Source organism: Epinephelus lanceolatus, chromosome 1, assembly GCF_041903045.1.
Source record: "Epinephelus lanceolatus isolate andai-2023 chromosome 1, ASM4190304v1, whole genome shotgun sequence".
NCBI lineage: Eukaryota > Metazoa > Chordata > Actinopteri > Perciformes > Serranidae > Epinephelus > Epinephelus lanceolatus.
Window position 1 is genome coordinate 20,935,505 of NC_135734.1, and position 24,029 is coordinate 20,959,533.

Below are 24,029 nucleotides of genomic sequence, written 5' to 3' on the forward strand. Positions count from 1 at the left end.
GCAGGATATGCAGATTTAGAACAAAAAACGGTTTGAAGGGACCAAAAGACGGGGCCAGGGTGTCTATTTATGTTTGAGTACAGTGCAGTGTATATGTTTGTATTTATCAGCACCACATGGGAGATCTGAAATATTCCTGGAATGAGGCCCAAAGCTTTGCAAGCTCCTCGCTACAATGTATAAACTGTACAGCAGTTAAGTACAATCTCACCCTGCAATCAGCGATTTCCCAACACTCACTATACTGGAAGGAGGGGAGTAAGTCTTCCAAAGCTGAGACATGCACAATCAACACTGGGATTTTACATTTGACCCAGAACTTTGCTGGCTTAAAACTACTATATTTAAAGTTTTTTCTTTACATTGACTAAACACAGCTTCATAAACAGCAGGAAGTCTTCTTCACAAATAAATATATATGCACAAGCCACATGTAAATGTATGCTTTAACAGAAACAGATGACATAGCCTTCATTCCTCTTCAGATGTTTTTTTTATGTATGTGATTGTAAATTAAAAAGGAACATTTTAATGTAAACATGAAGTGTATATGCTATCATCTCCTCAATCTCCTTTATGTGAGCAGTAAATATCAGATTGTTCTTCCTTTGAGGGCAAGAGAGCACAATAAGAGCTGAACTGACCTCAGACCAGTCGCCAGTCTTCCACTGTGGACAGAGGAATTCATTGCAGGGTTGGACGGTCATCTTGTCCCTTTGACTGCATTTGCTCTCATCACCGCCAGCCTCGGCTGCCTTTCGACACACTGCCCCTCGACGGCGGGTGCCTCCACCGCAGCTCTTGGAGCACTGCAGCACAAGTGTTTGAACATAAGTGAGTGTAAACACGTATACACAACCTGTGATAAACTTTGATAAACATCTGGATTATGCTCACACACAAACCCCACGCTGCCTACAACAATCTTACCTCTGTCCAAGGCGAGTACTCCCAGCCACCCGGGTTACAGTCTCCATGGCAACCTTCCTTGTCATCAGGTTTGCGCTGACCGCTACAGTAGCGGTCATCAACCTTCTGCGTTTTACCATCTGCACGGCTGATTTTGGCACAGTATATTTCCAGGGTACGATATCCCAGGCCGCACTGAGCTGTGCACTCACTCTTACGAGCAACATGCCACCTGCATTGTGGGTGGTAGGGGAAATCCTTGTCAGTGACGTGAGACAAAAAAGTTATTGTTTGGTTCATACAGGTACTAAAAGAAGTTTGAACTGTACAAACCTGAGTTCACATTCAGTGTTACAGGGCTCAGTGATGACAGCAGGTCTGGCTGTACCGTGACACCTCTGGTCCGACACCACCACCCTGTCTGACTCTCTGCTACACAGAATCTTCCGCTTGCGCTCTCCTGTGAAGACATGATGATGCAAGTTTGGAATTAAAAAAATCTAAAAAGTAAAGTCAAGGTTTCTCTTGAATTCTTAAGCACCATATGCCAAATACTGAAACATTGCAGAGATTACCATCTCTTGTTAGCTCCACCATTAATGATATAAAGGAATACTTCTGCCCCTTCCCAATGATCAATTGTATATCAATTACTCACCCTGTGTTACACTGAATTTTTGCATTCCACCACAGTAAACAAAGAATCCAAAAACTGGGAAAATTCATGATGAATTGGAGTAAAAGGAGGACATGTACAACAACAACAAAACTATATCAAAACATCTGTTTACAAACTCTCACACAACTCTGGCAGCAAAATCCAAGTCTCATTTATTCAATTGTAGGCTCATTACTTCCCAAACGTGCATTTCTGCTAAAACCGCAATATTTAAAGGTCAAGTGTGTGGGATTTAGGGAAATATATTGGCAGAAATTGTATATAATAATCATACTAATCAGTTTACAATCACCTAAAATTAGGAATCATGGTGTTTTTGTTACCATAGAATGAGCTGTTTATATCTACATACAGAGCAGGTCCTCTTCCATGGAGTCCACCATGTTGTTTCAACAATAGCCCAAAACAGTCAAATCGAACACTGGCTCTAGATGGGGCAATTTGCGTTTTCCTGTCTGAAACCGTAGTTCTCCTACATGCTCGGCACATGGGAGAAGTTTCAGTTTTGCAGCCTCACTGCTAGATGCTACTAAATCCTACACACTGGACCTTTTAAACACTTTAACAGTCTCATGTACTGACAAGTAGTGTGCCTGCACTGTTTATAGGAAGATGATTTTTGGGAAGCACTGTGCATACAACTGCATCAATGAGACTTAGGTTATACTGCATGAGTTGTGTAAGATTTTGTGAACGGATGTTTTGATATAGTTTTGCTGTTGTTCAACGCGGTCGCTATGACTTCAGTCCGTTAAGCATTTTCTCTGTTTTGGGATTTTTCATTCACCATGGAAGCATGCAAACACACAAAGTTTTCTTCACAAAATTTAACATAACAGTGGGTGAGTATTTGAAAAACAAATGATCAGTTGGGGGGGGGGTGAAGAACCCCTTTAAGGAAAACTTGTATATTTAGGTTTTAAATAAAGAAATGTATTTTGCTCCATTTGTATGTTGTTTGATGAGAAAGGCATGAGTGACTGTGTAAAAATTTATGAGTTGCAGTCCAAGGTTTTGTAACTTCATCCTCAAACAAAACCCCACTACCTTCCACTGCCTGACCTCAGCTTCTGTAAGACCTACAAGTAGTTGTCTCAGCCAGTGCAACAGCTCATTCAAGTACATTATAGATCATGATAGGATCGCAATGACTACCAGCAGCAGTGTGTTTGCTTCACCTTGGCTCTTGTGTTGACATCCCTGCTTTGAATCACAGTGCACCGACTGTGCAGGGGAGAGAGATTTAAACCTCATGTGACTGCAGGAAATAGATTCTCTATCAGTACCTCATGTTACAAAGTTTTGCAGCTCAGTGCTGTGAGAGCTTCGTGTGCTCCAGACTGCCAGAAAGGCCGCATAAATTGGAAAATCGAAAGGTGCTGAGGGCTTTACATGTTATCTGTTTATCCTGCTGTGTGAACTCATTGGTTTCTCTTTGGAATTTACTGTTGGTTGTTGAAGCAGCGCAGTGTCAAAAAGTGGAGAACGAAATTCTCAGACAAAGTGTTTGAGTCATTACACACAGGTTTTAGAGTTTACCTGCGATCCGCCTCTGCACGCCTACATACTCCAACATATCCAAGGTCATGTCAAAGAAAATAATCTGACCCAGCATACTATGAGGTCAAACTTTAATCACTTGTTCCAAACCGTTTATGTCTAGCATGAAGCTGTCAAGTTTAGCCAGACAATCCTCTCTCCTGTGCCTCAGGCTCAGTGGTTCCCATGTCTCCTCTCGCTGTTCCATCTCGTCTTTACTCTCACCACACCATTTATCATTGACCACTCCCATCATCTCGCTGTGCCAACCCCTTGTGCCTCCCCCTCACCTTGGCACAGGCGGCTGCACTCCTGCCAGGGCCCATAGGCATCCCAGAAGAACTGCTGAGGTTTGTCTTCTATGGGGATGTTGAAGGAGTACCTGACATCTGGGTTGTAAAGGTTCCCCACAGACAGCACCTGCGGACGATATGCATTAAAATACAATAAGATTATGAGTTTTAAACATCATAGATCATACAAATCAAGTAAAAAAAAAAATGCTTTAAGAGGTCAAGCCTGTAGATGTATTTAAGTTTAAGTGGCACAAGTTTCACTCATGACACTGCTTCTAAATCAGTCTAGCTCTGCATATTCTGCATGGCACACTAAGCTATCATGACAAGGACAATTTACCTGGACAATGATCTCCTCCTCGATGCGGTCAGTACAGTTGATCCTCTCAATGACATGGTCAGAACCACTGTACTCGATGATGGCATTTCCTACTTTGATTTCCCTTTTGAACATGCTGACCACAAACTCTCCATTAAGCAGGAACTCTCCACGGCTATTTGATATGGCTGCAGAGAGACAGAAAACACTTACTGTGCTTGATCCCACAGAGACAGAGTGACAGAATGTAAGATTGAATTATCCTTGCTTAAGTGTAGGGCTGCACTGAATAGTTTAAGGCTTTCAGATTTCTAATGCTGCATAGCTTTTTGCATATTCATTCATTCTGTTTAAACCCAGTTTTTCTACACATGTACAGATAAAGATTAGGCTATGCTAATACCACTAATATTATACTTTTATAAAAATTAGATTCCAGTGGTGGCTGCATAGGATTGTTGTGTTGTAGCATAATGTTTCTAAAAGCCTAAGGGCGTGTTTATTATTTCATCATTATTTTATGCCCTTATCAGATTAGCCTGCTGCCTAAATGTATTTATCTTGATGAAAGTGACAAGTTATAGTCATTAAATAAAGTTGATGTAATAAAAATGATGAAACACTTTATTCCAATCGAGAATTTTCTATGTATTCAGATTTTTAAAATATCTTTTAAGAGTGATGAGTGGAAACATGATGACAGACATTCGAATCTTAATTTCAAAACCTCAATAAAAACTTTGAATATATAAAAAATGACATTTGGTTCAGCCTTACATAATTGACACATAATAACTAAAGAAAAAATGAAGAAAGTAAAATGATTTGTGCAATTGATCATTCTGAGGAGAGAAACAAGTGAAAGTACACAATTACATGTGACAGGGCTGCTTAAAAAGACCATGGCTCATGTTTTCATTTACAGTAAGGCACATACAGTAGACAGCAGTAAAGTCTTTTTGGGGTGAAATAATCATCTGTTCCTGTAAAAGTCCCATCCAGGGGCATCCTGCTCTGTTCAACAGCCAGTCTGCTGCACTCATTCACCCTAATGCGATTATGGAGCTAATTTCCTGCCTTTACTTTCCTCGCCATTTCACACATTACACTAATGTGACCGTGGAGAGCGGCCCTCATTCCGGCAAAATCATCTCCACTTTGGGCCCCTAATAACTGTGCCATAAACAAATTCAGACAAATATACACACACAATAAGGGGCGACAACTGAAAAACCATGTTCATAAGTTTATGTGGTGGCATATAATCGAGTACAAATGGCAAACACAAAAACGCTGATGATTAAAAGAAAAAACTAAACAAAAAACAGCAGTATGCAGAAATACACGCTAAACATACAGACACATATTTGTTGACCTTGATGGAATGATAGCCAGAGGGCTATGTGAGCTCAAGTATTAGCATGCTCATGCCAACATGACATGTACACTAATGGCTGACAAAGCATCCATATCCAAACAGGCATATGGTACAGACAGACATGCATTCACAAAACCAAGGAAAATATACAGCTGCACACACACACGAGACGCAAATACTTATAAACTATCTGACCTTGCTGGAATGGCACCCACAGGCCTAGTTCTGGCTCATTAACGTTTTAGCATGCATACTATATGCCAACTCCTTAGGTCTGCAGTACATGACCTTATAGTAAAAGCTGTACACCTTCAATAACATATACTGGCAGGCAGAGACAAAACACCGAAGCACTCAGAAGCACACTGCTTTAGAAATGGATGTATGTATGGAAATGTGGAAACACAGTGAACATATTAACAGCAGTTTCTTTTAAACAAAATGTTGAATGAGGATAACGGGTTACGGATAATGAATGAATGAATGAAAATGTTGGATGTCTTACCGAGGTAGTTGTCATCCTCCGGTTTCCCTGAGTAGCTGTGTTGACGTACATCTATATTTGTAGCACCACTGGGTATTCGCACAACTTCATTATAGCCTGCAAATAGCAAAAGCGGTGTGTTTAGATCATTAGTAGACTGAGGTCTGTGCTAGTGTTGTTGTGATACTGAAATTTTTAACTTTGATATAATACCCTAAAATGTGATATTCAATACCATCTTTGACACCATGAGAAAAAACTTGACAGTGAGGGCCTTCAATTTGAAAGTTTTAATTAAAATATATTTATAATAAGGCTATAACATGACAATGACAACTTCGGTCGTTGGTTAGTTAACATTAACAAGAGGAGACAGCAAGAACACGCAGCTAGTACCAGTGTACTAATACTGTGGAAAATGAGTAATGCTAAATTTGAAACTGTTTGAAATATTCAGAATCAATGTGTATCAATAAATCAATATTTTTGACATAACCAGTCAGTGCCTATGATATAAAGTGAGCCCCACTCTCAGTGAAACTTACTGTGACAACTAAGCTCATATAAAAATGTGTTAAAGCAATATAACAAGAGCTGCTGTCTTCTATACTTGCTGAAAGTGAAATGATAGCGTAATAAAAGAGGCTGTAGCTCACCATAGCGGACGATGTTGAAGGTGCCTGCCACAGTTTTGCAGGAAGAGTTGTCACCTCCGCACACGCCACACTTGTCCCTCCTGGCTTTGGAGTTCAATACATGGTCACAGCCCGCTTGCTGCGCAGTAAAGAGGTAGAAGGGAGGGATGAAATATGAAATAAGAAAATGTCAGGAGTAATATAAATGGTAGCAGTAGAGAAGGGGAAAAGGAGGAAAAAGTGAAAGAGAAGATGAAAAGCAAGATAGAAGATTAGATGGGGGATAAAAGAGAGTAAGACCGAATTTCCAAAACAAAATAAAGACTTTTTTCAGCTAACACTCTTTAATTCCAGTTGCTTGGCAAAAGATCAACACTGCAGTATTTACATGTCAGATAAATGGCTCTCTAGTTGGCTTTTATTTTTTATTTCCTGATGAAATACTGATTATGAAAGAAAAAAATCAAACCCAGTGACCCTTAAATGCTTACATAAGGACTTACTGAGTTATTGCCATTTTCACTGACGCCCATCTGAAATAAATTTCCTTTAAAACACCACACTAGGAAATGGCATGAGCTCTGCTTGTAACTGGTTTTAGCAAGATAAATTTTCGATTTTCTGTAAAGGATGGAGAGCTTAGCCTTAGTACCACAGCATGGATCAAAATCCACTTGCCAAGGCCAGGAAGAGAACTTACCGAACCACAATCTAACCAAAACACTGTGTGTGGTTTAGAGTGTACACAAAGCAACCCACTGCTTCTTTCAAGCATATTGATGTGTGCGGTATGTTAGTAATCAAGCTTTCAAACTAAAAATCTATCTGTCACAGGTCTGAGGAAACAAACACACTCTGGTTTGGCAAAGGATTGAAAAGCTTTTTGAAAATGGATTATATTCACATCACACAGTAACTGTGAAGAATGCTCACCATTTGTTATGATAACAGAATTAGCTATACACATGCATTTGAACCATGCGGCTGAGTGTTGTAGAGTTAATAAGAGTTAGGAACCTCACCCTGCATAGGCCCTGGACACAGATGTCGTTGGTATCAGGTCCGCATGGCGTGCCATCAATGACCCTGTCCCTGAGCTGATAGTAGGCCGTGCTGCCTGCCACCCTGCAGAACAGCTTACACCTGTCCTTCATCAGGACTGACAAAGGAATAGAGACAGAGACACACACTTAATATAAATAGATGTCAATGTCAAACTTGCATCATGTCTACTATGCGCCAATAAGACAAGATTGACAAAAAAAAGCGAGCAGGATGCATTGGCTAAACAAAAAAAAGGATTCTTACTTCCGCTGTACTTGGGCACCCAGCGAACATTAGGAGGTAGACCGTTGATGTTGAAGTGCCTGCCATCAAAAGCCGCACATTGCTCCTCCCTGAAGTCCTTCTTCTGCTTGGAGCAGGGCTCAGAATTACAGGAACGAAACTTCATTCGGCGACCCACGCAATACATTCCTCCATTCCTGGGCCTGGAAGCAAGATCGAGGAAGTGAAGGAACCAATCATTAGTTTAATTTAGCAAATATTTTAACCTTATGCAACATTCATCTATCTGCCCATTCTCCCTTTCACCCCATTGCTCACCACCGCACACCTAGAGTATGCCTTTGGTGTTGTTTTCAGGTTCAAAGTCATTCTCATCCTTAATCTGTCTTTTAATCTCGGATGAAAGGCAACATTCAAAGATACTTGTGGGATCTCTTTATTTACCAGGAAACAACCCTGCAAGATCTGCCATCAGAGGGCCTGTCCTGATGAACACTCGCTATGGAAAGAATTCCCTTAAGGAGGCTTGATCTATGGAACATTGACTTTGGCAGCTAAGATGGAGACAAGGTCCAGTAGGCATGCATGACTACAAAGAGAGGGACTGCTCACACGGGTCGGTTGCATTCACGCACGGCGATCTTGATGCCCCCGCCGCATGTCCGCGAACAGGTACCGAAAGGGCTCCAAACTCCCCATGCCCCCTCCACAGGTGTGGCATCGTGCTCTTTGGCTATACACAGGCCGTGTTTGCAGTGCTGCAGTGAGAGAAACAGAAAAGAAAAAAGTCAGATGAATGAACGTGCAAGAATAGGAGCAGAGGGAGAAAAATGAGGTAAACGGGTGAAAGAAAAGGAAGAGGAGGAAAGAGGGAGAGGAACAGCCAGAGTGAGCATATGAAATCTTATCCATAGAATTGGCAACACATCTATCTGCTCTCCGTTGCTTTGATGCTAATCTGGGAGAAATTATACAGTGATGCAAATGGAAAAAATAGGAACTGAAAAGATATTCCATGGCTGGATCTTGCTGGACAGAAGACAAGGAAACATCACGCACACAGTCAATAAATATATCTCAGCTCATAACAGGAGGATAATCTTACACTGTTTAACAAAGAGACTCCAGCTTAAGTGTTTAGTCTGGTGCCCGGCATGGCATGGGATGAGAGGTTGGTGTAAACATGAAAAGGTTTCAACATGTGTGTGTATCTGAGTGTCGTTGGACTTCATGTCGCTTTTATGTTCTCTCAGTCTTAGTGGCAGGAAGCAAGGGGTTAGTGAGAAAGTCCTAATTAAAAGCTGCACCAAGACAGTCGCCCAGAGAGAAAACTCCATCACTCACAACTTCATGTCACCTACTTGCATGAGAGCCATGTTCAATTGCTAGAGTTTATACATGTGTCGATGGTGAGTAAATTCTTGGGACGTGTTTAGAAACTTGTTTTCTTTTGTTATTTTGCACACAACGCCTGTGAACAATTTTATGGTCATGAGTCAGTGGAAAAGTTGTAAGATCAAAACAAGGAAATGCGGCGAGAATTGTCAGATCATAACACAGAAACATATGAGTAATAATGGATAAATTTTGGCAATTCCGTGGAGCATTAAAAAATTACAACTTTTAATAAAACACAGTTTGATTTCTTACTTCTTGCTCCTAACTCATTTTTATTATCAGAAAAATACTTAAAGTATTAAATTTTTCTTCCAGATACTTCCAGATAAATAGCACCCTGCTCTAAGCATCTGTCTTCATTTCCACATGACACTTACCTTTCCAGGGGAGCAGTCAGTGCCATCTGCCCACGGCATGTGCTGAGTCCTGCAGCCCCGTTGGGCACCCTCTGGACTGGTGCACCACAGCCTCCGACACTGAGTCTGAGAAACACACACACACAGTGTTAACCATGAGACATTTACAGGAAAAGACAGGGCACGTAAATGTCATACGAGTAGCATCACTTTAGAGAAACTCTTAATATATGGACCCGAGTTGGCAGACGTGCAATTTATTGCATATTATAAAACATTATGCCAGAAGGTGACTCTATACACTAGCTTTGCTGTATCAGCCATCTCATTAGCCAGATGTGTCTCAGTCAGTGGCTCTCTACACCTTACTGTCTGGCCAGAAAACACAAGCCAAGAGAACTATTCCACACTGCTTAAGGGTGTTACACCTATTTTGGAGACATTTCTGTAGTATTCATTTAAAGTTCAACAAGACATCTGGGTGGTTTGATGTGATGATTCATGCCAGATTCAACCCCCTCTCATTTTCGTGTCTTAACAGAATTTATGGGCACTGAGAGATCACGCTTTACATGTTAATAAAATTAATTTAAATTAAATTATTAATTAAATTAAATTAATTAATAAAATTTGTTTTTGTTTGCTTGTATCTCAGAAAGAACAATCAGTATGTAGTTAAACAGAGCGAGTGACTTGAAAAGCTTTAAATTCAGCTGAGCACATGATCATAACACAAGAGGCTTCCCTCAGAGACCAACATGTGCAACATGACAGTTTAGATTCGTGCACTGACTCCGCTTACCATATAAGGGCACACCTGCGTTCCTGGCCCAAATATCAATTCGCACTGTTTATTGACATTGTATATCCGTCCAGGCAGCTGCTGCGAGAGACTGTACGGCCTAGAAACGGGCTCGTCGAGCAAGCACTCACCATATCCTGTGCTATTAAGAAATAAAAATAAAATGACTTAAAGAAAAAAGGGAGAAACAAGAGACACAAACAGACAGAAAACACACTCAGTACAGCCGGAGAGGTCATTTTTCTGTACATATATAGAACCCCTACTGTAAACACAGCTTGCTCAGTATCTTGACGGGTTTCTGTTTGTATTCAGCTATATGTAGTAAGTGGTGGTGATCTCAAGAGTTGGGGATGTAGGGAGAACTCTGGATAGTAGGGGGTATAGAAAGGGATTTTGGTTAGTTGCCAGATACTATCCCTTTTACTCTTCCCTACAGTAGGAGTTCCTGGTGTTGCTCAGCAGGATGAGGAGCCTTAGGGAGAGAAGAGACTAGAGGCTGCAACAGCCCTGAGAAATGATGACAGTTTATTTGTATTTAGGCCTAAACATTTGACTGTTGCTGCTGAAAGTGGAAAAAACTGCATACAGTGTACACTGCACACTGTGTGTGTGTTTGTAGGTTTAAGGAAACATTTCTGTGAAATCTCTGTGATACGGTTTTAAAAGTACAGTAGAATATTTGGCCAGAGGCTTAAAATAAAAATGACTTTAGACAAAAATATAAAGTTAAAGTGTACAGTTATTTGACTTGGCTTTACTACTTTGCATATCCTATTTGATTTCAGGCTGTTTGAGTTCAGAAACTTAGTAGAAACAGAAAAAAACATAATCTACATGCATGTTTATAACAATCCTAAAGAAAAAAGTAGGACATACTCGAGGAACTCTGTGATGTACTTCCTGCTACACTTGGACCACATCCAAGGGTTTGTGTTGTAGTTAAGTGTAGGAGCCATCACATGTTGCTGAATCTTAACTCCATCCTCCTTACACTTGTTACTGTCGTCATGAGGCATGTTGAACCTACAGAGAGCACACAAAAAGGTATCATTGTGTTAAGGTATCATAAAATATGTTACATCAAAAGGGAAGTTCTTTCCTTCTTCTAGTAATGATTCTGTTGGTTAGAGTTTATATCACACAGATGTACTGCTGCATAAGAGCAATGTTTGGCAAAGATTAATGTAACAAAAGCCAGTTTCATGGTGATGAAAGCCTCTATATTACTTCTGACTGGGACTTTAAAGTTTTAATATGTTAGTATTGCGCCAAACCAACATCGATAAGACTCCAATTGAAAAATGTTAGTTGTTTTGTGCTTCAGTGTGTTTCAGTTGCTCGAGCACATGTTTTAAATCTAAACATTGATTCTATATTTCCGCTGTCACTGTGATATTGGCTTTAGGAAACCCGTTCACAGTTACAGCTGAAAATGATTCAGAGCATTTGTATTTCCAGCTTGTGGGGAGTTTGGAATGAAACTAGCACAATATTAAATTATATGAACACTTGGTTATAAGATAGAGGAAGAATTTAGATATGAAAGTCAGGGCACAGTGAGTATAAAAGAAGCAATCAGGCTCCTGCTGGGTGAGCAAGTAAGATCCCGACAGGAGGTGGATACGTACAGCACCAACCTGCCCGCCGCCCTCCCTCTGAGCTACTCAGCCCCCTACCTGACAGGTACCATATAACACTGAGCTCTGGGGCTAAGCAGGCGTCAAGTATGTTGTCACCACTTGACGCGGATAAACGTGGAATTGAACAATCCCACCTTTTGTTTCGTGGTTAGTCGTAGCATTCGTAAGATATGATGAGGGCTGTTAAGGTCTGTAACAGTCTCCACTGTAATCCCACTGCTGAGTCAGGATGTTGGACAGTTTGACCTTAATTCTGAGAGGCAAATTTAAAGACTAGATTGCGGCCTCTGATAGTACCATGAATTACACATCACTCATAACCATTATCAGTCGCATCTCAAGGTCCCATTGTTCTATTACAGCCCAAATATGCCCAAAAAGTTTTGCAGCTGAGTGCAATTTGCCCTTTTTGTGTCTGACTGCAATTATCTATGTGGTAAAGTATAAATGCTGCCTTTGCACCAAAAACACAGGCAGAAGAACAATGACAGAGATAATAGAAAACTGAAATTTTAAGACTGCGAGCTACAGGTTCTGACTAACGAGGTGCATAGCCATTGTTCAAAACTTTAGGGAATTTAAACGTGACAGAAAGAAACTGTATTTGAGATTTAATATCCCAGTCTGCCAGTGTGCTTCAGTTACCACCAACTCTCTGAAGACATAAATAATTTCACTGTAACTGTATGTGGCTCTTTAGTGCAGATCTTTGTGAATTGGACTGTTTGTGCAATGAGGCTTATTTGCATAGAAAATGGACAATTTTGCACCAACTGTATGCATATTACCTAAAATACATACAAATAGCACAGGAGCACCGTGGTCCTATTTACTTGGCAGAGCAGTTTGAGGTCCATTTCACCCTTTGAGGGTGCTTTGAGAACTCTTTTTGTTTTATCTGTGCAGGTTTAGCGGCCGCAAAAACCACACAATCCTTTGGTAAATTCGAACGCGTAAGAATCCAGTTTACAAACTGTCTTTTCCTTTTCCTCTCCAAATTAAAGGCAGGCAAAAAATAGGAGATATGATCAGAAACACACCAAAGCATCAGAAATTACTGGGAAAACAATAAAGGAATGTACAGCTGTTGTGTTGTTCAAACACGCAAGACTCCTTGATCCCCATCTGTTGGTAGGCATGTGTGGGTTCCTAGAAAGACTTCTGAAGCTCTACCAATGTCTCACTGGAGCCAAAACTTTCACTTAACTAGGAGTAATGACAGCACTTAAGGTAAACAATCAGTTGAAGCATGCTGTGCTTACACATGGCCAAGTTCATGGGCAATGGTGAATGCAGTGCTGAGTCCATTGTCCTCGCTGATGCTGCAACTCCTGTATGGATCACACACCGTCCCCAACTCTGCAAGTCCTTTAAAACGGGGAGAAAGAGGCTCAATTCAGTTTGACCAACTTTCCCTCATGATCATTCCACCAGTGACATATAAAGTACAGTTTATATTAGTTAAAGGTTGCAAGTTTATCAGCACATATAAAAGCAAATCCACTTACCTAAGGTGTCACACTTATCCCTTGCTCTGCAGATGTCCTGCCTGTGGTGAAGACACAGATGATGAGTCACAGTCAGTGGCATAGTACAAAAGAACACTTCCCCAACCTTAAGGGGATCCTTCTTATTTAGGTTAATTTTTTAACAGCAGCTCGATTCATCAGGCATCTGGACCCCATTTAATGTATCTCTTTGATGCAGCTGGTTCTCCGATAATTTATACTTAGTACAATGTAATTTGGCTCATGGGACACTTGGCTGTGTGAAAGACCTAAAAACCTGTTCAAAGTGTATTCAGCAAAGAATATGATAACTTCACATTTTTCTTGCACCTGGTAATTAGGATGGCAGTGTCGTGATGGGAATGGTGGTTATCATCCAGGATGTTCTGGCTCTGCTGCCAAATGCAGAAGTTCTTTAAAGTGGTCTGTGCATTAAATGAAATGACTGGACCATCCTGAGGACACACACAGATAAACTGATAAATACACACACCACATGCTTCTTCTTCTAAGAGTGTAAGTATGGAGATTTAAAGTTTGCAGTCTTACCTGCTCGTTGTTTATTATGACTAATTTTACAATTACAATGTTGATCAGGTTGCCGATGCTGGGGTCCTTGTAGATGGATGATACCTGAATAAAGCAAACAGAACATGAGCTCAATCCTAGTTTTAATATCAGGATCAATATCTTACAGTATTTTCATTAATTTAAATCAATATTTCACCCACAAAAAAATTATTTGTATATCAGTTACTCCATGTTGTGTTGAATTCAAACAAAAAAAATTCAAAAAAGGTGGACATTCTTGATAAATTTAAGAAGTCATACGGACCACATTTAGCAACGGCACAACTATATCAAAACATCCATTAACAAACTCTCACAAACCCCAAGCAGCATAATCCAACTGTTTTATATATTGGGTTTTAGGGAAAATGCACGTGTGTGGGAAGTACTGAGCATACAGCTGGATAAATACTGCACAAGTTGTGTGAGAGTATGCAAACACATGTTTTGAAATGGTTTTACTCTTGTTAAATGTTATCCCCTTTTTGAATTTTCACTGTTTTTGGATTCTTCATTCACTGTGGAAGCATGCAAGAAAAACAAAGTTTTGTTCACAATTTCAACATAACATGTGGTGACTAACTAATATGCAAGTGATCATTTTGTGGGTGAAGTACTCCTCCAATCCAGGTGAAGTGTGACACATTTTATTTACTGGTAACTCTGTCATGGACTGCCTTCCTGCACTTTCAAGCAAGTACTGGGGAATTTGGTTGATTGGAAGATCAAGTTGATAATGGCCTGAGCCCCTGTGGAGAAGGCAAGCTTTGCCAAGAACAGAATATAGGTCATCTAAGCCTCCCCCTGAGGACTGTCGGCCCCAGACGCCTGCGGAAGCTGGTATTTGAAGTGGCCGAGAGTATGCGGTCTATGTGACATACCTGAGCTTATTTTTAACATTCATCAAAGCTGTCAGGCAGGTTCTACCTCAAGCTGCCCTCTCTTCCCCCTGGCCGTTTGAAAGTGGTGTTTACCCCTGCCCTAAGCTGCCCTTTTCCCTCCCATGGCCCTCCTCCAAAGGCCGACTGACTGACTTGCAGCACAGCAGAACAGGTACATACATTTATTGCACAAACATGCACACATGTGGCTACTTTCTGGCCATATATGTGCCTAGTATACACACACACATAAAAACACTTCCATCTCCCAGCCAACCGCCTCTACCAACCAAACATTCTCTACTCACAGTCATGAAGACAGAGCGGAACTTACGATGGACATTAGTGTGAGTATGTAGTGCTGTAGGTTGCTGCCGTGATGCTCCACCATTTTGCTGTCGGCCACCAGCATGACTTCAACAAAGCGCGGGTAGGAGAGGAAGCGCTTTGATCTCCTGTGAGGTCCTGAGTCACCGCTGCTATCATTTGATGGTCTAGCGCTAGCACTGCCGCTCTCTGATCTGAGCAAAGCATTGCTGGCCAGGCTGGCACCCAGTGACTCCACAGCACTGAATATACCGGCGCTGACCACAGGGGCTGCATTGGACACAGTGGTCACCCCGGCCACTGGCCTTCTCTTAAGCTTGTGTCTCTTGTGTCTGTGTTTGTGCCCTAGAGAGAGAAGTCAGAGGGAATGGAGCATGTGTAAATATACAACGATGAAGGGATGATGGGAAATACATTCAATCAGAAAAACAGACAAGGTATGAATCAAAGTTTGTTGTGACAGTGTGTCATGGTGGTCTTTAAAGGTGGAGATAAATGAGGTAAGTTGGCTGTCTGGAAGTCAGTATTGTTAAAATAAGTTGCTGCCTTTTTCTCTCTTTTGTTTATTGTTGCTCAAAGAGTGGGTTGACAAATGAACGCTGCCTGGAATGCCTTTTTTTCTCCTCTCCCGACTCTTTCAGGAGAGGGGAGAGATGAGGGCAAAGAGTTCAGACTAGGTAAACCTGGCACCCAGCCATAAAAAAATGGAACACAAACTGCAGTGCACACACCAAAAGAAGGCAGTTCAACAAGTGGGCAGTAAAACCTCTTAGCACTGAGGGGAATTAATTCTGATTTTAATCATGACATGGCAACAAAACTGCTGAATGCCAGTCTTTTTTCTGCTTCCTCATCACATGCAGATCACCCTTCCTAGACCACCAGCAATGCATCACCACCTAAATAACAGTAAGCTGGACTGTATCACATTAGTGGCTCTGCTTTCAGTTTGCATGATTTATGATCAAAAAAGAACAATTTGCTCTACTTCAAAACTTACAAGGTAACAACGGAACTTTGTGCAAGGATGAATTATTCTTGGCCACAAATGGCTCTTAGTCAAATTTACGTTCCTCCAGGCTATGGTATCACACACATACATACACATACTGTATTACAGAGCTGACCAAAAGAAAAACACACAAAATACAAAGCACAAGAGCGCACGCACGCACACACACACACACACACACAAACAGCTATATACACAGTGAAACCAAACATCTGCAGAAAGCTGTCCAGCAGACAAAGAGAAAATATTTCTAGATTTATTTTCTAAGTTTTATCGTGTGATAGTTTCAAGTGGCATGACTGTTCTACTATACAGTTTACACTGCACGTTCATGGCAGTGGGTCTACCCAACTTTCTTATCAAAGAGGAGGAGGAAGTACAAGAGTCAACAGGAAGTTCAGCCAGTAAACTGAGATGGAATGATACAAGGGTGAACTTCCAAATGATTTTTCCTGTGTGAGAGTTGGAAAGCGTCCTCACTACTGTGCTGCAGCTGCAGGCACTGTGCTGTGCAGGCTATGACATGATATGTCAGCTGAGATAGTTTCACACCATACACTGACATTAATTCCATCGTTCATTTCTATTTGTAGCCTACTCATGATGCCATTTCATTACCATATATATCACAATGTGTAGCCTAGCACAGAACAATTGAATGGTTAACCACAGTGTGCTATTCATTCAATTACAATCTCCCTTTCCCTTCATTTCCCATCCTTCCTTTTTTGTTCCATTTTTCTGTGACTTGGATGACAGTGAAGTATCCAGCTCTGCAGAGCCATTTTCTTTCACTTGAATCTTTGCATTTTAAAATCAACCTCAGTATCCAGACACACACTCAAAAGGTTTTCCTTGTTTTAACCAGATAAGCTCCATATGATTCTACAGTATCGTGATACAATTACAGCAATTGCTCAATAAGCTCAGTTACTATTACGTAATGCGTTCCTGTTACAGCTGATAGTGTAGACGTGAGGATAATGCAATGATAACGCCTGCTTACGTCCGTGGGAACCAATTTAAAAGTCACATAATGCATGCACATACAGACACACAAATAGCCGATTCTCTACACACAATCCACACGTATCCCATGACAGCACTTGAAAGCACATGAACCAACCACACACACACTTTTTTGCTGTTGTCTGTTTTTTACACATAAAGCCCTGAGGAGGTTTGTGCTCACAAGCAGCAGTGTGCTGGTTAGCTAGAAAGGAGACACTGGGTGACAGCTGACAGGAGCAGATATTTAATTCTGCTGATTGGCCACCTCAGTGGTGAGGTCTGGATTAACACTGGTTGCACATACAGTAGTTGTGCATGTTGGTGTTTGCAAGTGTACTTGTAGATGCATTAAGTCTGCATCTGTGTATGTTTGTGCTTTCTGTATGTGTGTGTACATTCGTAATGACTTATCAGTGTAACGTGCATGCACGCATACCCATCACGTAGTACACTATACCTGAAGTGTCACAAGCTGAGTCCTCCCCAGATGTCTGTTTCTTGGGTGCACTCTTCCTGTATACAATATGAGGTTTTGTGTGTTCCTCTTCATAGTGTTCTCCTTGATAGCTGTGTAGGGGCTCCACAAAATATTCCCCTTGTGGAGACCTGAAAGTGCCAAGCTGGATGGCAGAAAGAAACACACCAGTTAGACTCCACTCATCCATTTTCTGTAAACACTTTTGCTTTTACGGCAATGACATACACAAACATAGTGAGAACGCATAAAATCTACACAGACAGGACCAAGAGAAATATCTAATTCAAAGATATTTTTGCAAATCAGTGAACCTCCTTAACACTCTAACCCAATGTATGTTTTACTTACAAATTATTCATAACAAGCAACAGTGGAATGTGGCTCATTTACTATTGATTAGAGAAAATAAGCAATGCGGAGACCCAAAGGCATTCATAAAAAGGTGAAATAAGCGAATCTGCATGCAAGTAAGAATGGTCTCAAAACAGGAGGGAAATTGGAGTGAGACCTGTGATGGATATCAGGAAAACAGTCAGACTGTAGCCTCTTGGCAAGCTTGTTGAAAGCCTTGTTCTGTGTATTTCACATGGCACGTTTAGTGTGACTGCCTAACTTGGAGGTCTATGATGCTCCAGATAAGGCACATGTCAACCCAAGCACATTTCACTTGTTGCTTATTGGCTGTGGAGAATCATCGTGGCAGCCCTGGAGGCTGATTCAAGTTTGGAAACTTATGTTTGGCACAAGTCATATTTGTAATTCTTGACAATGAAGTATGAAAAAGATTATCATTAGAAAAACAAGAAAATCTTCTGCATGTGCTAAAATGTGCCTCAGGGTAGATTGTTCTTCAGCAAGAGGGCACAAGGAGAAGCTTCCTTCCTTCTTTCCATTCCCTTGAGCAAAACACTCTTCCCATTACTATGCTAGGACCTGCACTTTGATTGACCTGGAGAATTGGCAAAGCAAAAGAGATTCCCCCTACAAGATTCCCTGCAAGAAAACAAGTATCACATTAGGATGTACAGAGATTGAGGCCATCAGCAGTATTGCCTGTTTTAGAACAAATGTGCCCTCAGAGGTCTTGAATAAATATTAAGATATGCTCCATAAATGTCAGTTCAACTCCCCAAAGCTCTCCACAGAGCATTCAGAGCATTTTTAATTTGATTTGTCATTTGGGAAGATATTGCCCACTTACTCATATCTGTCACCTCATTGTGGCTTTTATGTATAAACTCGGACTGCACTTTTGCTCCACTCCAAAGCTCATGCTTCAGCAAGCCTGGGAGTGGGACCAATTTGTGATGACGTCGGTACCACCCGTACTCCCGCTGTACTAGCGTGCGTAAAGACGTCACCGACAAACGGGAGACGAGAGAGGCATGGAAGTAAGATTTAGAGTGTGTTCATTAAACGTGACTATAGGCAGATAACTGGGGACTCTTTCATGTCAGCACAGTTGTTAACTTTTTTGACAGTTACTTAGTCCCTGGAAGCACCCCACGACAGATTACTACTACAAATAAAGGATTTAACAAGTCAAGCACTGTTTTTTTCTTAAAGTATTTTTTAAATAAGCTTAAGCTTCACCTCACTGTGACCAATAAGTTTATACAACTTTTTTTCTTTACTGGGTTATAGGCCGTTTTAAATTCTCTCCTAAACACCAACACATGTTTACACGCACAATAATGTATGTTAAGTATGATAATTGCACGATCGATACAAAAATCAGGTTGCGCGCAAAGTTTGCACTGACAATGTGTTTACAAAACTGATTTTCCTCTGAGCTAATGGTGAGGCAGCTTTACGACTCTTGTATAAGCAATAATGGCCCTAGATACCCATGGTGGAAAAGTAAAACACCCGGTCGTAAAGTCATCACATGCACGACGAGTCTAACCGTGCGTAAAAACTCACCAGTCCGGAGCACAAACTGATGACCGCGGCGTGTTCTGCTTGTGCATTTACAAGTCCTTTATAGAAGCAGTGCCTTAATTCCGTGTCCTCCTCCTCCACCTCCCCGTCTGTTGCAAAATCCGTTATGTTATCTCCTCGGGGCACTCCAAGTACTGTCACAGTGTAGAGAGGTGCGATAAATCCCGAATCCAGCGTGAGGTTGAGGTGATAATGCTGTCCGAAAGCAGATATCCTGTAGTGAATATTTGGCGAGGCCCAGTGATCCGTAGTATTGCCGGTGCTCTCGTCCAAACTTCGTCTTTTCCTCTTGAAGTGCACACTGGTTGGAAACTTGTCACCGGCTTCATTCACTCGCACCGGTGTTACAATCTCATAAGCGCCGATCTCCTCTTTTACTGCGGAATAAAGGCAGAAGAACAACAATGCAATTAAGGATTAAGTAGCAGTCCAATGGCATCAGTACAAATCAGAGAGCCCAGATGTGTTCATCGATAGATTATAATTTACATATCAGTGTCTTCTTTCCTGAAAAACCTGTTGTTTTTAACAGCACTGCGAAGAAATGATAATCAGTCAGTGAACTTTAGGTATCTAGAAAGCGCTGCAAGTCATGTGCATGGCTGAATTCAAAACTCATTCATTCTCTGCCCCTCAGTGTTAGAAAATAACTCCATGAGGGGAAAACGCAGGGGTTGTCAGAGCGGCATACTTTACCTGTGCTTGAATTCAAAAGCAATTTCCCCGTAGATGCGACTACATTCAAGAAATCAGGGAATAGTAGGAACCCCAAGCCCCAGAAGAGCACATGCATGATTGTCCACGTTCAGAGGAGAGCGGCAGCCTGTATTCCTGTAGTAATACTGTATTCCTCCGGTCACTCCGGGCTTTCCGCCTCTGGTCCGTCTGCCACATCCAATTTTATTAGGCCTATCCTCGACTCTTCAGTAGATGGTCTCTGGCCGGTGAAGTACACTGCAGGGACGTGAACGCGAGTCCCTGGCAAACATGCATACTGCAGAGAGAGGGGTGGGCTGCTCAAACAGTCAACTGCGATGGGCTCCGCTGCAAGCCTGTGCACCAGCTTTCTCCCCAGCTAGGGGCGGGATCAGCCAGGCAAGGTACACTGGTGCTACAGTGAAGCCACTCCCGTTATATACTGTAGTGACACAAGTGGTCACATGTGTCAACTTTGGATGATGTGATATGATCGATGACTGGGTTGTTCACAAGTGCTTTGGGGCTGTTGTACAAGTCTAAGTTAACACCAGCCTGTACAGGATCCATACTCAGGACACTACAGTGACCATGAAGTGTTTCAATGAACTGACCCCATGAAGTACATACATTTATGGGGTGATTCTGCTGTATATTTGACTGCTATAAAAATACTGACATGCTCACATACTTTCAACGGCTTTGGGCTAACCAGGTTTTAGAGGGGTGGACAGTCGCATAGTGTGCAGAGCAGATTGGTGACCATGACAGTGAGGTGGGGCCCATATAGGAAATGCCTGCCCTGGGGCCACAAGCAAGATAATCTGGGCATGGCTGTATACTTAGACATTCATGGGATCATAGAGTGACAAAATGCAAACTGGCAAGCAGCGTGGCCACATACAGTAGTGATTTGAGGTCTTAAGTAGGTGCTGGAAAAGGTATTGTGTAGGGATAATGGTAACGCTTTTATGAGCTATAGTCTCAGCAGAACAATGCTACAGGCTGCATGGAAGCCTTTGTAGGTGCCTTTGTTATGTGGAGGATCAAAGAGGGGGCTATCCAGTCTGCCTCTTGCCTCATTCATGAAAACCCCCCAATACACATAGACACAGAGCTACAGACAGAATAAACAACTTGTTCTGCAGTTTTTTTCTAATGTATTTTAAATAGGCATACACGCTAGAGCCAGACCAATAAACTGCCTATTAGCTCATTACAGAGATATCAGTATAATTGTACTGGCTATGACATCCCAACAGGACAAAAATTTGTTTGAGGTATTTTCACAACAGTGTCACCATCACATAGTTTGTCCACCAGGGACCACTGAGTTTAATTTTCAACTGCAAAATGTCCCGCTCAGTACACATTGTGGTATCAGTTATAAAAAATAAATATATAAATAAATAAAAAAGATACTGTTGTGTGTTGGTGATATATATCAATGGCCATTGGCCAATAAATAGTTATATTTTTTTAAAACCCTGATTAATTATATACATGCTCAGGCACAATGGAAATATGACTTAGCCTATCTAATGGGGGTGGGCCATAGAATACTAAGCAACAGACATTTAGATTTGTCACATCAGGAAAAGCACAGGTGCAACTAGTACTGTTAATGACTCTATTGCAATAAGGTCCTCCTGTGAGCCAAGCTAGCGAGTGAGCATTAACAGGATCTGGACCCTGGAACTGAGAAACCTAAACGGAACACAGCCATCAATTAACGTAATTATTTGCATCTGTGCTTTTCCTGCTATGACGAACTAAAATTACATTAAATTTCAAGAATGTGGGGCAATATATCAAATTTAATACCTTGTAAATATATTTTAAAAAATACAGTAAGATACAATACATCAGTAAATAAAATAACCACTTGAGTAAATCAAATATCTGACATATTTTTGTGTAAATTCAATTATTTGGTGATTATCAAAGATTTCAACCCAGTAACAGCTAACTTACAACCTTAACTCTTAACCTAGCTACAACCACTTGTTACTGTGACTGTAACTATATCCTAATCCTTAAGTTTAATGTTACCTGAGATACACTTATTAGTTTTTATCATTGAAACCTGTTCTGGTGTAAAGTTAAAGTTAAAATAAATATTTTTAAAGTCATTTAGTTCTATACTTTGACTTTGTCTGACCGTTAGCATCTTTTTAGGCTAACGTTAGCCACTGTCTAACATGACATTTCACACTTCTTGACCACTTAAAAGATTAACGTTACTCTGTTTTGTAACATTACACAACATGAAGATGCTGGGAGGGCAAAATTGCAATATAGGCTGCCAGAAAGTCCTTTAGGTTAAAGTGGGCTTAATGAAACTGACCTACTTTAGAAAGACATGCTGAGACACATTAGAAAGTTGCTAATTTTAGCTTAGCAACCTTTCAGTTACTGACAATTTAGCTACCTAGACCTATCATAACCTTACTGTATCACAGAAAACAAACATTTTGGTCACTCAGTGGTTACAGGAAGAAGACAATAATAATAACTCACCAGAAAGCTGACAGAAGTCTACTGACTTACAATTTGTGTACAGGTGTACAGAGTGGCTGACAGAAAAGGCGGATGTTAAATCAAAGATGGCGCGGGATTCTCTCGATCACTGTTCAGCAATAGTAAGGTCAGTGCTGCCACTAGTGGCCAGACACTGTATTGCAGCAGTCTACCCTCCTACATCAAAAGCTACAACATAGACTGCAACTAATTTTACAGTTTCAAACCCTTATAGTCCCATAGTTCAGTCTACAGCAGTTAAATCATTTATTCCCCACTTATGGACGCTTAAATAACAGTTGAGCTCAAACACAAATGAAGAGCAGTTTGGTTAAACAGCGAGTGCATAACTCATTTTGGCTGGAAGTTGTAGGCTATTACCTGGATGAATGAGATGAACCTATACAGACATATAACACTATAATAGTACAAGGCAGCAGGTCACTTAGTGGTTAATGGTAACCACTCTGCAATAACAGGATTCAAATCTATTGCCTTAAAGTCTGAGCAGGGCACGCTGGGATAGCCTAAGTGGGTCTGAAAATATGAGTAAATGTCATGTTAACATATTAAGATCACACCACTGTGAACACACATTATGAGTTATGTCTTGAAGGTAAGATTTGCCCTGTTCCCTAACTCACAGTCTGACAAATGAGGAAAACATTGATTTTTCGTAATGATAACAGTAGCACATAACCAAAACACGGTGGCTTATATCAACCATTCCACATTATCTAGTAATAAGTGTCCGGATCTTATACATCAGAATAAGACTTATTCTAACTCACATTATTGCTGAAGTTAAGGTTTTTCTAGTAAAACAAGCTTGAAATATGTCAGCCAAGAGATGTCCCTGAAAAGTGAAAATGTTCTCACCCCAAAAAATTTGAAAGACTGGAACTAAATAACATCTTTGCAGTGCATGAACATCACCAGCATCTCTGTCTTGCTCTGTACTCAGTTGGCCTCCACGTCTTCACTCCACTCAGAGTCACATCACTTCAGGCATCTGTGGATGTTTCCCCCACATGACCGTATGTGGTGATAAATGCTAACAGCTGGCACATGACTTTACAGCTCATTTGTTGTGCACAATCAACATGCACAGCTATGTAGGAGGCTAACTTGGGTTTGCAGGTGCCTGAAACAAAAGCCTCATATGAAATTCCTGCGGTATCCAAAAATATAAAGTGAGGATGATGTTTGCCCGCAGGATCCTTACTGAGCAAAAACAGGCCAAAAAGCTCTGTCGCCTCTATCATTATGGTCATTACATGTGCAGGCCTGTGGTGCTGCAAAGAGGTATAATCATTTTTCACAGAGAGCATAATTTCAGTAGATTTCACACCAAGTCTTT

General features: G+C 41.1%; 1 protein-coding gene across 1 annotated transcript in view; it reads right to left on the minus strand.

Moving 5' to 3' along the window:
* adamts9 (ADAM metallopeptidase with thrombospondin type 1 motif, 9) overlaps positions 1-20,540 on the minus strand; it is a 56,089-nt gene extending 35,549 nt beyond the window's left edge. The window contains exons 1-21 of the mRNA XM_033625551.2: positions 20,150-20,540; positions 19,436-19,830; positions 17,492-17,654; positions 15,019-15,356; positions 13,783-13,866; positions 13,564-13,688; positions 13,234-13,274; positions 12,988-13,093; positions 10,962-11,108; positions 10,083-10,224; positions 9,302-9,406; positions 8,139-8,284; positions 7,548-7,729; positions 7,262-7,398; positions 6,261-6,378; positions 5,626-5,721; positions 3,764-3,930; positions 3,418-3,547; positions 1,243-1,369; positions 931-1,141; positions 645-809 (exon numbers count right to left, since the gene is read on the minus strand). Of these exons, the coding sequence (XP_033481442.2) occupies positions 645-809; positions 931-1,141; positions 1,243-1,369; positions 3,418-3,547; positions 3,764-3,930; positions 5,626-5,721; positions 6,261-6,378; positions 7,262-7,398; positions 7,548-7,729; positions 8,139-8,284; positions 9,302-9,406; positions 10,083-10,224; positions 10,962-11,108; positions 12,988-13,093; positions 13,234-13,274; positions 13,564-13,688; positions 13,783-13,866; positions 15,019-15,356; positions 17,492-17,654; positions 19,436-19,830; positions 20,150-20,246 (3,222 nt within the window). The 5' untranslated portion in view covers positions 20,247-20,540. The remainder of the gene's footprint in view (positions 1-644; positions 810-930; positions 1,142-1,242; positions 1,370-3,417; positions 3,548-3,763; positions 3,931-5,625; positions 5,722-6,260; positions 6,379-7,261; positions 7,399-7,547; positions 7,730-8,138; positions 8,285-9,301; positions 9,407-10,082; positions 10,225-10,961; positions 11,109-12,987; positions 13,094-13,233; positions 13,275-13,563; positions 13,689-13,782; positions 13,867-15,018; positions 15,357-17,491; positions 17,655-19,435; positions 19,831-20,149) is intronic.
* Positions 20,541-24,029: the final 3,489 nt, after the last annotated feature.